Consider the following 15,104-nt stretch of genomic DNA (forward strand, 5'->3'; position numbering starts at 1 on the left):
GAATCACCCAAGTGATTGAAGATGAAATTGAACAAAGTTAACTCTAAGTTGACCTTATCTAGGCACCTGGACCAAGTCTAGGCGCTCGGACTCTAGGCGCCCGGACCACCTTGGTACCAAACAAACACCTCATCATAGAGCCATTGTTGCAGATCATTTTCAGACCCACATTAGCAGCAATCTAGGCATCCAAATTGGTCTGGGTGCTTGGGAGTGGATAAATGGCTTATCACTTAGTCGTTGCAAAGCGAATTAAAGCGACCAGTTGGGGGTGCTCGGACTGGGTCCAAGGTCTCCGAATCTGACATGTCAGCAAATGGTCACTTCGCACTACAACAAAAACCCTCATAGACATCGGTGGAACAACAACAGTTTTAAGCAAAAACCGATGTCTTTGAGTATTTTACACCGATTTTTTCAAAAACCGGTGTCTATGAGCGCATATTTTCGCTCATAGACATCGATTTTTTAGGCGATGTCTATGACCGCCTTTTTTTCGTTAATAGACACCGATTTTAACAGCGGTTTTTAAAACCCGATGTTAATGAACCAAAATAAAATGTTTTAATTTTCCCACTAGCTAAAATTTGCAACACTTCACAAAGTCCCCTCCAAACCTAAACATATATCGCGCCCCTTCCTCCGACCATCTCTCTCAGCCTAAACTTAAACCTAAACTTCCGACCATCTCTCTTAACCTCATCTCCCTCTTCCCCTTCCTCAACCTCATCGAGTATTGATCCCTCTTCACCGACGAAAAGCAGGAGGAGGACCCTCGCCCTCCAGACAACCCCTCCAACCCCTACGGCTTCCTCAAGTTTCCCATGGGATTCAACGTCGAGCTCGCCTCGCTCGCCTCCAAGGTCCGCGGCGACGTGCGCCTCTGCTGCTACGTCATCTTCGGCGGAGTCTACAAGAACCTCCTCTTCTTCCCCGTGATCCAGCTCATCAAGGATAGGTACCCCGACGTGCAGATCAATGTCATTGCCTCACCCAGGGGGAAGCAGGTGTACAAGGTGAACAAGAATGTGAGGTGGGCGAATGTGTATGACCTCGACGAAGATTTCCCGGAGCCGGCGGAGTACGTCAACATGATCGGTCTATTAAAGGTACAAATGAAAGGGGGAAAAACACATGATCCTTGAAATGGAATGACAGCAAAAATCTCACCGGATTTAAACTACAGACACAAAATGTTCGTCGAAATGTTTGCCTATTTAGCTTGCCTTCTGAAGGCGACGGGGACGATGCCGGCTCGGTATTGTGCGATGTGGAGAAAGGCCAGCTGGGACATGTCGAAGTGCGGGTGGGGAGGGTTGCACCAGCCGCCGTCGTTGCTGGGGAGAGCGGAGTTAGGCGGGTAGAAGTTGGTGGCCGTGACGACGATGGAGCCCGGAAGGCACCACCGAGGGTTGTCGTTGCACCGAAGCTCGTAGTAAGCGCCGCAACTGAGCCCATCATTGAACAGCACCGTGCTCAGCGCCGCCGTGTTGGTTCCGTATCCCCGGACGTAGAGGTTCCCGTACCCGCACGCACCTCCTGCAAACAGTTCCATCAGTAATTATTTCAGCAACATAACAAACTTAAATTATCTCACCCATGGTGCCGGAGGCATCTCCCCCTCCGTAGAACGTGGCGTGCGCACTCTGCCAGTTTTCGAAGCCGTCGCTTGAGGTTGCAGAGATGAGGAAACAAAGCGAACAGAGCAAGAAGAAGCAGGTGTGACGGAGTGACAATGCCATTGTATTGGAGAAGGCCCGCGCACTGAAGGTGTTTGACGGTATGCTGGAGAGAAAGCAATAAGTAGATTTAATTTATAGGAGAAGATGGAGAAAAGGTTAGAGTCTACTTGTCATGTGTGGGAGTGAGAGCATAGGTGGGCACAGTGAGGGGGAGCGTGAACAAGCGTAGATGACATGCCGACATTAGAGAGATACCACCTACTGCTAATGCTGCATGGCCCTGGGCACTGTTAGGTTTGTTGTCACCTTGTAGTGCGTGGGCCATCTCATGCTCAATGCTCATTATCTCATGTGAACAGGCGCAGGCCTGCTGCTCACATAGACCTTCACTTCTCTAACCATGAACCTCTCCGAACGTGGATACCACATGTGAGGTAACCACCATTGATGCCTCAATTCTAAACAAACAAACAAAAAAATTTTTTGTTGTTGTGGATTGTTCATTTGTGATACTTGTGGTGTTTCAGGTATGATGAAATGGAGGAATGGTTAGGGAGACCATTTCGCAGTGTGCCAAGGCACCCAGTGTCTCCTCTCAGAGTGTCCATCTCAAAGAAGCTCAGGGCCTATGTGGAAGAAAAATGCAGCAAAGTCGGAGTTCGAAAGGGGGGATTTGTTGTCATTCATGGCATTGAAACAAATTCTGTGACTTCAATGAGATCCAAGGGGGACAGTGATAGCTTGTTGCCGATCTAAGTTTGGGTTGAAATAGTAAAAAGTTTGAGGTATGCAGAACTCCTTTATAGAGATACAAGTTTATAGAGTGAAGCCATGCTATCTACAATAAGTTTAGTCAAGTGGAAGAAACAGTCAAGAACAAAGTATACATGGATGACACTACTGCCATCATGTAGAATCTATAATCTAGACATGAATGACACTTTACTAGATGTTAACTCATGTGCATACTTTAACTACTAGATCAGTACACATAAGATAAGTGATTTTCAGCTCATGAATAAAGAAGCCAAGACAATATAATCGTATAGTTCCCTTTGTGATGGTGGTAATGTATCCTTGCTTTGCATAGAAAATTTAGTTCACTATGTAATTCATACAGTACTTGTTTTTGATGGTCTGTAGAAGAATACTTACTCTTGGAAAGTGAATTTAGAATTCTGTGTCCTATTCTTATGGATATCAAATCTTCAAGAATTGATTTCATATTAGATACATCTTATTAGCTTGTGGAAACTGGGGTGTGAAGCCTCTCTTTGTCATCCCACATGAGAAAGTGAGGGAGGATGTAGAGGAAGTGGTCGGAGATGACACACATATCCTCTTCATTACCACTCCTGGCCAGGTATCCTAAATCTAATTACTTATCCTTTTCTATATTTCAAATGCATTCAATACTAATTTACTTTGCAATTGCATCCTTAGCTAGCAGCTCTCGTTGATGATGCAATCGGAGTAATTGCCACAAACACTGCTGCCCTGCAACTCGCTAATGCTCGCAACAAACCGAGGTCATTTTTTCTTAACTCTGTGTTCAATCCTTTTATTTGGTTATCTAGGCCTTTAAGTTGTGATTTAAGTAAAAGGTGTGTGAAGGATAACTATGGTATTACTAGCAATATAAGCTAATTGGTGAGTTAAGATTAATATTGTCAGAGCCCCAGTTAGTTGAACCTTTAGGATACAACACACTTTGAAATTGTATTACAACAATGTCAATGTCTTACAACAATTATAAGTTATTGGGGGATGGAGGCTCAAGGGCTTCCTTTATATATCTTTCTGAAAAAACAATCACAAAATTGCATTTGCTAACTATTTAGATCAATTATACACAATTTTGTGAGAACTTGTGGAAAGAATAATATTCTTGATGATTTGTTCAGCATTGTTCAAAGTTCATAGTTAACACAAGCAATACTTTAGCAGTTACATAAAAACAATGGACAAGAATAGAGAAAAATCACATCATACGAAAGCAATTAGGAATTTTAATATGGTAATACATCAAGCTGGAAAGGATCAAGGCAGAATTGGTTATGAATTAGACAACAATCACTTTAATCTTTCCTTAATACCTCCATAAACTGATGATACTAAATGCGTATAAAGTTTGCATGACATATGATCCTGTCTGAATCGATGAATCAACGGACGCTGGGCACGTGGCGCTCTCCTAGTTGCTGATGTAGATCTCCGATCGGTGGTACGACGCTCCGACGAACCTGCAAAGGGTTCACACCCTCCGCTTCAAGTCGGGCAAGTGGGCAACAAAGAGGTGGCTTCAATATCTAACGCAGACCTCCAATGAAGGGTGAGGCTCTTTATATAGAGCTGCAGAGGCTCGCACACACATATCGCCGCGACGTGTTCCCATACCTCAACATGGGCTTGTCGGACAAACTTACGACACCTGATAGCCACCGTCTCGTCGATGGGACAACGGAACCTCTGTCATAAGATTCGTGGTATGGCCTACTCCGAACATACCCACTGTCAAGATGTTCCCTTGTCCTTTCTCTGCTTACTCATGCCGAGTCGGCGCAGCAGGCCGGGATTCCATCTCGTCAGCCGGTCCGCCGGAGAATCCAGAGTGTGCTCCGTGGACTATTAGCGTTATTTTATGCCTTCGGAGCGAGCCACCCGGCCATCGACCTTGTTCAACATGAGCGCCGGAACCCTCACGTTGGGTGCCTTTGCTTTCGCTAGACTTCCGGCGATCCAGACGTAAATCACCTTCTCCGGTCGTCCGGTTGGTTCAACCCTTTTCTGGTAGCCGGTCGGCTTACCCTTCTCCGATAATCCTTTTAACCTTTTGACCTCCACGTGGCGTTGACTTCTCGAAAAGGGTTCTTACCGCCGGATCACTTGCCTCCCTTCAAGTCTAGTCGAAGGAGGCGATTAGTCCGACTGATGGACCATCTAGTGCTGAGCGGCGCCTTTAACCTCCATCCGCTCGGATCAAGGGGTAGCCACGCCTCATCAACGCCACCCTCCCTCGATCTCCTTGGAAGTTGCACCAATCTTCGTCATTAAGGCCAAGCATGCGCTTATTAAATGCACTCCAATGGCGGAATGTCACGTGGAGCTGCTGCCGTCATCGTACGACGGCGGCGAGGTGTCCGAAATCAAGGGCCCGATGCACGCTCCGATTCTCGCGACCTGGATCCAATGGTGGAGGCCGCTCGGGCTCCGCCCTATAAAATCTTCGCTTTCTCCTCTCTTCGCCGCATTTGCGTCTGTGCGAGTTCACTGCTTCTTCTTGCGCTCCAGACTCCCGGTGATCTCGCGCTTCTGTTTCCGGCGATCTCCGGTGCTCTCTCCTCGATCTTCCTCTTCGTCGTAAGGTTCTTCCTCCTCTCTTTGGTTCTAGCATTTTCTTTACACTTCTTTCCCAAGTTTTCGTGCTCGGGGGTACTGTTTTGTTGCCGTCTTCTTCCTTTTATCCTTTTTTCATCTTTTTTGGTTTCGTCCGCTCGAACAATGGCTAGCTCTTCTCAGCCACAAGACGAAGCCCTCGGCCCATGGTATACTACCATGGAGTCGTGCTTCGATCGGCGCGACGCCGATCTTTTGATAGAAAATTTTGACATCCCTTCTGATTTCGAAGTCATTTTACCCTGTCCCTCCGCTCGGCCTCATAAACCGCCGCGCGGAGCCTTTTGTGTTTTCCGCGACCAGTTTACAGCCGGTTTGTGGTTTCCCATTCATCCTTTCATCGTTGACGTTTGCAACTTTTTCAGCATTCCGCTCGGAAGCCTAGTCCCCAATACCTTCCGCCTTTTATGCGGCGTCGTTGTCCTGTTCAAAATCCACAATATCCCCCTCCAACCGGAAGTTTTCTATTATTTTTATTACCCTAAACAGTCCGAGCTGGGCACATATATGTTCCAGGCTCGACCCGGCCTAGTTTTCTTCAATAAACTTCCTTCTTCCAATAAGCATTGGAAAGAATTTTATTTCTACCTCCGCCTGCCCGAGCGGGCCCCCTTCCTGACGAAGTGGCAGATCGGACCACCAACCTCCCCAGAGCTCAAAAGATTCAAGACCCGTCCGGATTATCTACACGCTGCCAATATACTTGCCGGTCTGCGGGTCGACATCACCAAATTCCTTCCAGAAGGGGTTATGTACATATTCGGACTGAGTCCGATCAGAACACCCCTCCCAAGCGACTTCGGTAAGAATTTTACTTGTGTATTTGCTTTGATTGCTAACTGATTTCCTCCTTTTTCCTTTGCAGCAAACATTGTCATGGAGTCGGTGATGGCTGGAATTCTGAAAAAGAAGGCGGCGGCGCTCGAAGCCGCGGCAGCCAAAGAAATGGAGACGCTCGGCATCCAGCCAGTCGGCTCGCATGAGGGGGAGAGCGGGACAAATGCTGGGGAGTCGGCCGCTCAGGCTTCTCTCCCAGAGCCAGCGGCTGGCGCAACTGCTAGTCGAGAGCCTTCCGCTCGGGAGGAGGGCTTGGCGCAAGAGGAAGAGCGCCCCTCCGACAAAAAAGGCACTGGGCTGAAACGCCACTCCGCTCGGCTACTTCTGCGATCCATCCATCCGAACGGGTCACCGCCGCTTCTCGAGGCAAAGCTCCAGAGATCGAGGCAATTTCGTCCGATCGAACTCCCTCCCAACTCGACGCGTCGGTGGACCCTCTTGAGGCTGTGCCAGTCAACATCCTTCCGCCCGCTCCCCGACAAGTTCATCGTTCTACTATTTTGTCCCAGTTTTCTGCGCCGGCTTCCGCTCCTTCTCCGGCTTTCGCCCAGACGACCCCCGGTCGGCGCCGCACTGTCCGAGTCTCACTTCACCTCCCGACTGAAGAATTGCTGCCCGAGGCCGATCGACCCACCGCGCCCGAGCATATGATCACGATGAAGGGCCCCTTAGCCGAAATGTGGGCCGACGCTCAGGCGCGGGTGGCGATGATTCCACTCAGCAACTTGGCTAATAGCCACATGCAACAGGCCACCGGGGTAAGTGCATTTTCTTTTTAAGTCCTTTACACAGTCTTTCCGATCGGCTACTAACAATTTTTCCTTTGTCAGAGATGGGTGGAGGAGATTGCGGTCTCCAATCGGCTTGCCATGGTGGACGAGGAGCTCAAACGGCTACGGAGTTCGGGCGGCGCTCCTTCCCAAGGCCCTTCATATGCCGATCTTCAGAAGGAGCTCAAAAAAGCCCAAGATCTATTGGAGGCCGAGCGGAAGAAGACTGCCGATCAGGCCCACACTTTGGTCGAGCTCGACCGTGTGAATAAATCTCTAGATCGTAAGATAAGCCTGGCGACCGAGCTGAAGAACACGGCTATCTCCGACCTGGAGAAGAAGAATGTAGAGGCTCGGGGGCTGGAGTAAAAAGTGAAGGAGCTGATGGAGCAGATAGATGGAGAGAAGGTGGGCCGCTCGGCCGATGCAACCAAGCATAAGGACGAACTGCAAACTCTGCAGGAGTCCCTCAACGCCTCCCAAGCGGCTTTCAAGGAATATCAGGACGCAGAGCCTGGCCGAGTCGCAGCCCTGCGGCTAAACTACATCCGTTCGGCTGCATTTTCAGAGAAAGTCTGCGAACGAATGTACACCGCCTTCGACCTTGCTATGACCACCACGACGACATATTTGAAGTCTAAGGGTCTTCTTCCCGACTCCGCTCTCATTCCTCCTGCAGATCAAGTGGCGCTCCTCGATAACATCCCGAAGGACCTTTACGATTACCTAGAGTAGGGAGTTTATTTGTAATTCAGCCGCTCGGCCAAAAACTATCCTTTTTGTAATTAGGTCGTTCGGTCAAAAACTATCCTTTTTGTAATTAGGCCGTTCGGCCTTAATTTCTTCAATGCTAGCTTTTTCTTTGGTTAATCAATACATGTGCTAGCCACTCGGATTACCAACTACCGTTTGTATTCCCTGATTTTTACGAAGTCTTTTGAATAGCTAGTCCGCTCGACTGGCTATATCCTGTTTTGCAAACAGGATTTCCGCGGACATTCACGAAGTGCCTTTGATTAGTTGACCGATCGGCCAAATTACCTTGCAAACGGGATTTTTAACGTCGGAGCTCGACGGTCTTCCGCTCGGATGATTTATAGACGCTGGCTCGTCTCTCGATTTTTAACGTGACCTTACGTTTCTTTTATTTGTACACCTGCCTCGTCTTTAACAACGAGTGGACTTCCTTTACACTAAGGACTCGCTCGATTTTAACGCCTGAGTGTGCTTATTGTACCCGTGCACCCTCTTTACTTGATAATTCGTTAGCCGATTCGACTGACCGGGTCTTACTGAGGATTTAGGCTGATCTCGATTTTTATGGATTCTTTGCCTTTTTCAAACATGACACCGTCTCTCTTTTTATCGCCTTCTTCCGCTCGGATGATTTATAGACGCCGGCTCGTCTCTTGATTTTAACGTCGAGCTCGACGGTCTTTAAGGCTAATTTTAACATTGCCGTTCGACGAAGCTATTTGCCATCCTTCTATCATTTCGCTTCGCATTACAGGACATAGGCGACCAAAACATATATAAAATTACATCAGCACCTCTCACCCATCTCGCAGGAGATGATCAAGGTCCATGGTCGATCTAGGCCGTCCGTCTTCATCCTCCAAATAATAAGCACCCGAGCGGAGCTTTTCGATGACTTTGAAGGGGCCCGCCCAAGGAGCCTCCAGCTTTCCGACGTCGCCGACCGGCTTTACTTTCTTCCAGACAAGGTCGCCAACTTGGAATGCTCTAGGGATCACGCGTCGGTTGTAGTTTTGCTTCATCCGTTGCCGATACGTCATCAGTCGGACGGACGCCTTGGCTCGCTCTTCATCGACCAAATCTAGCTCCATGTTCCTCCGCTCGGCGTTATCATCATCATAATTCTGGATCCAGACGGACTCAACGCCGACTTCGACCGGAATAACCGGTTCGCCGCCATATACCAAATGGAAAGGTGTGACGCCCGTTCCTTCCTTTGGGGTCGTGCGGATGGCCCATAAGACACCTGACACTTCATCTACCCAGCTTCCTCCCAAATGGTCGAGCCGAGCGATGACGAAAAGAATTTCCCGTTAGCTACTCGGCTTGACCATTACTTTGGGATACGCCCGGACGTGAAGTGTTGCTCGATCTCAGCTTTTTCACCAATCTTGAGCAACTTTCCCTGAACCGCCTTTAAAACCATGATCGGGGATGCCGAACCGGCAGATGATATGTTGCCAAATAAACTTCTTGACCATCCGCTCGGTGATCTTGTGGCTCGCCCTCCACCCATTTGGAAAAATAGTCGATGACCACGAAGAAACTTCCACCGACCGGCCGCCAGGAAATGGACCCACGATATCCATCCCCACCGATCGGACGGACATGAGACGTAGTGGCCTCATTTCCTCCCCGCCGGTGGAGAAGTTGTGATATCTGCATGAAAGCCACGTCGCGAAGGTCGGCAGTGCGGCAAGGTTGGCCAAAAGTATCCGACCAATAGGATCTTCTTAACCAACGATCGTCCGCGGATGCCCCGCACGATCCTTGATGCACTTCTTGAGGATGTACGCCTGCGCCTTCCAAGCTCACACATTTTAAAGCGGGCGGAGAAAGCCTTCTTGTAGAGTTGGTCTCAATGAGTGTGAACCGATCGGCTCTCCTCCTCGTAGGGGCTTCATCCGGCGGAAGGTGTAGCACCCGAGCAAAACTCCATGATGAGTGTTCTCCAATCGCCGTAAATGTGAGGCCTCCATCCGATCGGCGGCCACCAAAGACACTTGCTCAATTGGGCCTGATGTGGAGCCGGTTATTGAACTGTGAGTTTGGCTAACTCATCTCTGGTTTTCCGCTCGGTATCTTCGGATAATGACTTCTCTAAATTGGCCTTGAGCTTTTCAAAGGCCTCAGTAGAGTTTGAGCCGAGCTATTAATCTCAAAAGTATCGGGAGTCATCTTCGAGAATCAATGCGGCACACACCGTCCTCATACATGCGGCCTTGTTCGCCCGCTATAAGGGTCTCATACTCTGCTTCGTTATTTGTAGCTCTATAGTCCAGCCGGACGGATAAGTGCATCTTTTCTTCTTGGGGAGAGAGCAATAGCACGCCAATCCCGCTACCGAGCCGGGTGGACGATCAGTCCACAAATAATTTCCACATAGCTTCGAGCTCTGGCCTTTGCACTTCGGTGATAAAATCTGCCAAGGACTGTGCCTTTATCGCCAAGCGGGGTTGATACTGAATATCAAATTCGCTCAACTCCGTTGTCCATTTGATGAGCCGTCTGAACGCTTCTGGATTCAGCAACACTCTCCCCAATGGGCTATTTGTCCGGACAATGATAGTATGCGCCAAGAAATAGGGACGGAGGCGCCGAGCGGCGAGGACCAAAGCAAAAGCCAGCTTCTCGAGCCTAGTGTAGCGAGATTCAGCATCTTTTAAAATATGACTTAGAAAATATATGGGTTCTTCCTAGTACTGAGCCGACGGCTTGCTCGATTGAAGATAAATAGATACAAAGTGGCTCACCCATAGCCGGCTTGGCTAGCACAAGAAAGAGTTCAAGTATGTTTCAGATCTTCTTCGATCGCATTCTTCGTCCCATGAAACTTAGTGGCTTTGCACAAGATTTTGAAAACGGGAGACTCCGATCGGCCGTCTTGAGATGAACACGACAATCTTCGTTATCCGGACCGTATTCGCCTCGGATTTTTGGGGCGATATCTTGTAATGCTTTCACCTTGCTGGTTTGCCTCGATGCCCTCGGTCACACTATGTAACCCAAGAACGCGCCTTTTGCCTCGCAGACACTTTTGAGGGTTGACTAACTCCATACCTCCTCGTGTCGGAAGTCTCCTCCATGTCTTTAAAAGATCGGCCGATCGACTTCATGAGAATGTCATCCACATATACTTCCAGATTTCGCCGATCCGCCTCGAAGACTTTGTTCAGTAAGTTGCTCCCGCATTTTCACCGAACGGCATCACATTGTAGCGCCACTGGCTGCGTGGCTAACCTTCTTGATCTTCTGTGAGCGGCATGATGGTAGCCTTGATAAGCGTCGAGCATGCATATCAACTCGACCGGCCGTGGAGTCTACCAGTTGATCGATCCGGGGATAAAACCTTGGGCACGCCTTGTTAAGATCCCTGAAATTGATGCACACTCTCCACCGGGTTGCGGCTTGAGACTAGTACCACGCTCGCCAACCGCCACTGGCTGACCTCATGTATGTGGCCTACTCTTTGAGTTGACTCCGCCTGGATGATTGCATTTTGTTCTTGAAGTCCTCTTCCTTTGCTTCACCTCCGAGAGTCCGGTTGGACGTGGAGCTTGTCACTGTGATACCGTGAAATTTCCCATGCGCCGTGGGCCTAACACATCATTCGCCTGGAGGCATTTGACCACTTCCTCTTTCGGCTTTCCTCGGATCGCAATGAATGTGGTGGCCTCCCGGTCGGATGCACTTCCTTTTTTTCTTCATACACCAAAGAGGAGGTTTTTCATTATGGCGTTACCTCAATCCGGCACCTTCCAGAGCAATGGCTGCCGCACCATCTCGACGTAGCATCGCCGATGCCAGCTTGATCTCCTCGTTTCTCCCACTTTGTCTTCAACCGAACTTGATCTTCCGTGGAAAGTGAGACGGTCGCTCGAATTCACCGAGAGCCTGCGTCCCAATATTACGTTATCGTCGAGAGAGTCCACCACGAAGTTTGGCATCTCAAGCGTCCTTCCCCCTCTCCAAGAGATAGCCAGTCGAACCTGTCCGACCGGTAAAACTTCATTGCCCATAAACCCATAGAGGGGGGTTGTCATGGGCAGCAGCTCGGCTCGATCGATTTGTAGTTGGTCAAAGGCCTTTTTGAATATAATATTGACCGAGCTCCCTATATCAATAAAAACGCGGTGAATAGTGTAGTTGGCTATTACCAATTTGATGAGGAGAGCGTCGTCATGCGGTACTTCAACTCCCTCCAAGTCTTTGGGCCCGAAACTGATTTCGGGGCCTCTCGCCCGTTCTTGGCTACATCCGACCGCGTGGATCTGAAGTTGTTTGACGCTCACCTTCCTTGCTCGATTAGAGTCACCTCCGGTCGGCCCACCAGCTATAATGTTGATTTCACCTCGGGAAGTGTTGCTTCTATTTTCTTCTTCCCGAGCGGACGGTCTATGTCGCTCCCTAGACATCCAGGGATTCTCACGTCTCGGAGTATGATGCCGCTCGGGAGTCTGCCTTTGTTGCCTGTCAGGTACCATCCGATCGGCTTCACGAGGGTGCTGTCGCCTGTCGGATGATGGTGATCGACAGCGGCCACCCCGGGGCACAGGGTGGGTGATCAAGGGAAGGCTTCGGCAATCTCTTGTATTATGCGTGTCCGTCCGGTGAAATGAGCAAAACATTGGGGTCCATACCTTCTTTTTAGGTTTGGCGCTGGCAAAATACTTGAATGGCGTGGGATCTTGCATGTTGGGCGGGTGCCTATCGGGTCCTCCGCAGGCACGATGGCGATGCGATGCGACTACTTTCGCCGCAGTGGTGGGCGGTTGAGCTTCCTTCTTCCGAGCCGGCTTCCTCCACATTGATATACTCATTAGCCCGGTAGCATATGATCGTAGTCTCGGGGCGGCTTCCGAAGCGAGCGAGAAGAAGTCCCCTCCACGAGGCCTGCGTAATGCGTTCATCATTGTCTCGGAAGAATGTCCATGGCCACCCGGTTGAATCGCGGATATAAGCTCGAAAGGCTCTCGGGCTCTTGCTTGATGGTGAATAAGCTCACGCTAGTCTTCGGTAGCGCCATGCTTGAAAATGGTGGAGGAAGGTCGTCGAAGTCTTTGAAACTTGTGATGGACCCGGCCCGGAGCCTCCGAAACCACCGTTGAGCCGATCCCGAGAGGGTGGTAAGGAAAACTCGACACTTCACTCCATCTGTGAAGGATAGCGGTGTTGTCAAACTTACCCAAATGATCGTCCGGTCTGGTTCCGCTGTATTCACCAATCCCGGAGGCACATAGTGCCTTCGCAAGGTCCCGCAGATGGCCTCGAGAATTGACGTTGATCCGTTCGGCGAGGCATCCGCCGGGAGCCTTGCCTTTTCCTGCTCTCGCCTTGGCACTTCATCTAATGAAGATCCTCGATCACGATTCACTACCGCGGCTTCAGGAGACGTGCGGAATAAGGTCCGATGAAATGGAACCGTGGCATGAGGTGCTTCCGCTCGGCCCTCGATGCTGATGTTGCTTGTGTTCAACCCACTCGGCTTGCGACTTTTGTCTCTATTCCACAAGCTTAGCGGCTCTTGTCTCGATCAAGCGCCGAGCTCCTCCGTGAGAGCATCACAAGTGCGGTCGGGCCTGTCCATTGCTTCCGATCGGATGCAAGAGCATTCCCACAAACGACGCCAAAATTGATCCCGTCGAATCGATGAATCAACGGACGCGCGTGGCGGCGCCTCCTAGTTGGCCGAGATCTCCGATCGGGTACGGGCTGCGAACTAAGTCGGGCGCGGAAGGGGTTCCGCGCATGACGCCTCCGACGTTCAAGTCGGCAAGTGGGCAACAAAGAGGTGGCTTCAATATCTAAGAACGCGTACCTCCAATGAAGGGTGAGACTCTTTATATAGAGTTGCGAAAGAGGCTCGCGCACACATACCACCAGACGTGTCCCCTCCCATACCTCGATGGGCTTGTCGACAAACTTACCGACATCATCACGCTACAGTCGAGCACCGTCTCGATGGGACAACGGAACCCTCTCATAAGATTCTCGCGTATGGCCTACTCTGCCGAACATACACTGAAGATGTTCCCTTGTCCTTTTCTCTCTTACCTCATGCCGAAGCGTCCTACACGGCTTCCATCTCGTCCGGTCGGTCGGTCCGGGAGAATCAGTGTGTGCTCCGTGGACTATTAGCGTGTGATTATTTTATGCCTTCACGGCGAGCCACCGCTCCGGCCATACGACCTTGTTCAACATGCGAACCCCGACTCCCGGGTGCCTTTGCTTTTTAGACCGGCCGCCCAACCCTTTTCTGGTGTCGGCCCAACCCTCGTTCGTGTCGGTCGCCGCTGTAGGTCGGCCCACCCTTCTCCGATAATCCTTTTAACCTTTTGACCTCCACGTGGCGTTGACTTCTCGAAAAAGGGGGTCCCCTATTCTTACCGCCGGATCAACATATATCATGAGTTATAGCGCATAGGCATTGTTTTATATAGAGGCTCCATGGGAGGGTTGATGTGTTTGGTATAGAAAGTACCAGGGAAGAAGAGGGTGCCGTAAAGGAAATATACGAAAATGTTTGCCATAAGATAAACCAAAGGAAGAAGAGGATTGATGTGTTTGAGAATTTTGGCTCTAGTACTATTTTTGATATTTTATTAGGCATCGTTTGAAGTTTATGTCCAGTAAGATACCATGATGGATTGGAAAAGATATAGGATGAAAGAGATCAGCAAAATAATCTCTTTACTAATAAACCTTGTACAGTAAAAAAAAAGGTCTTTATCTAAATTCCCATCACCTCAATATTCTAGCTCAACTTTATTTGATTCGTAAGTGGTTAATAACATATCATTCTTTTGTTTGTCAATATTGCATTGTTTTCTTCTGAAGAAAAAGCAAACACCTTAATGCCCGAGAAAAGAGGTGTTCAATCATTCCATCAAGCACAGGAAAGCTAATAGACATTGATGTTGAGTCTGTGAAGAACGCAGTGGGAATTTTTGAAGGCTCTAAAGTATTGATTAATTTTTGAACGTAGTGTTCAATCATTGTTGCTACACCAGGACATTTGAATGATATTCTGAATATGAAAAGATTGAACCTCCATCAAGTACTGATTAATTAAATTGCAACTATGAGAAAACTTTGTTGCAATAATTTCTGGTTTGGAATATATTAAGTTCCCAGGAATGATAGATCTATCACTATATGATGTGGTTGAGATAAATGATGAATGTGTCTCTTTTTAAGCATTCAAATTAGTCATTTTGTTACCTGGTGTTCTTACTACTTTTTCAACTATGATTTTTGGTCTTGGTTTACTAATATATTATTTCTGTATTTTTACAGTTTACAAATCTCAAGTATTCCAGAGTTGAAATTGATGAAGTGTTGTTCGAGTGGGCTGAATGCATGCTAGATTACATTTGAGTAGGAAAGGTATTTGATTTTTGAAAACTTTGGATGATGCATGCATTTGCATGGAATGTAAATTGCGTATATTGTCCCATGTCAATTTCTTTCTGATGGTGATATTCTAGGACTTCTGCAGCATGTATAATTCTTCTGTTTTTGTTCTTTGCTGTAGTTAAGTAGACCAAATGATACTTTTGTTTGACAGATTAGAACAGTGGATGTTTTAACTCAGAAAACTAGGCATTTGAAGGTGAAAAGTTGTGAGATTAGGGAAATGAAAGGTGCAAGAAGAATGGAGCAG

General features: G+C 48.6%; 1 protein-coding gene and 1 pseudogene across 1 annotated transcript; one reads left to right on the forward strand and one right to left on the reverse strand.

Annotated features, from left to right (window-relative positions):
• The first annotated feature begins 740 nt into the window (after positions 1-740).
• Positions 741-14,420, forward strand: LOC121986712 (annotated as a pseudogene).
• On the reverse strand, positions 1,132-2,104 carry LOC121987469 (expansin-A4-like). Its single transcript, XM_042541245.1, has 2 exons — positions 1,598-2,104; positions 1,132-1,539 (listed from the first exon to the last, which is right to left on the reverse strand). The coding sequence occupies exons 1-2, from the start codon at positions 1,740-1,742 to the stop codon at positions 1,214-1,216; spliced, it is 471 nt and encodes a 156-aa protein (XP_042397179.1). The 5' UTR covers positions 1,743-2,104; the 3' UTR covers positions 1,132-1,213.
• Positions 14,421-15,104: the final 684 nt, after the last annotated feature.

The sequence above is a fragment of the Zingiber officinale genome, chromosome 5B (assembly GCF_018446385.1).
Source record: "Zingiber officinale cultivar Zhangliang chromosome 5B, Zo_v1.1, whole genome shotgun sequence".
In the NCBI taxonomy this organism is placed as follows: Eukaryota; Viridiplantae; Streptophyta; class Magnoliopsida; order Zingiberales; family Zingiberaceae; genus Zingiber; species Zingiber officinale.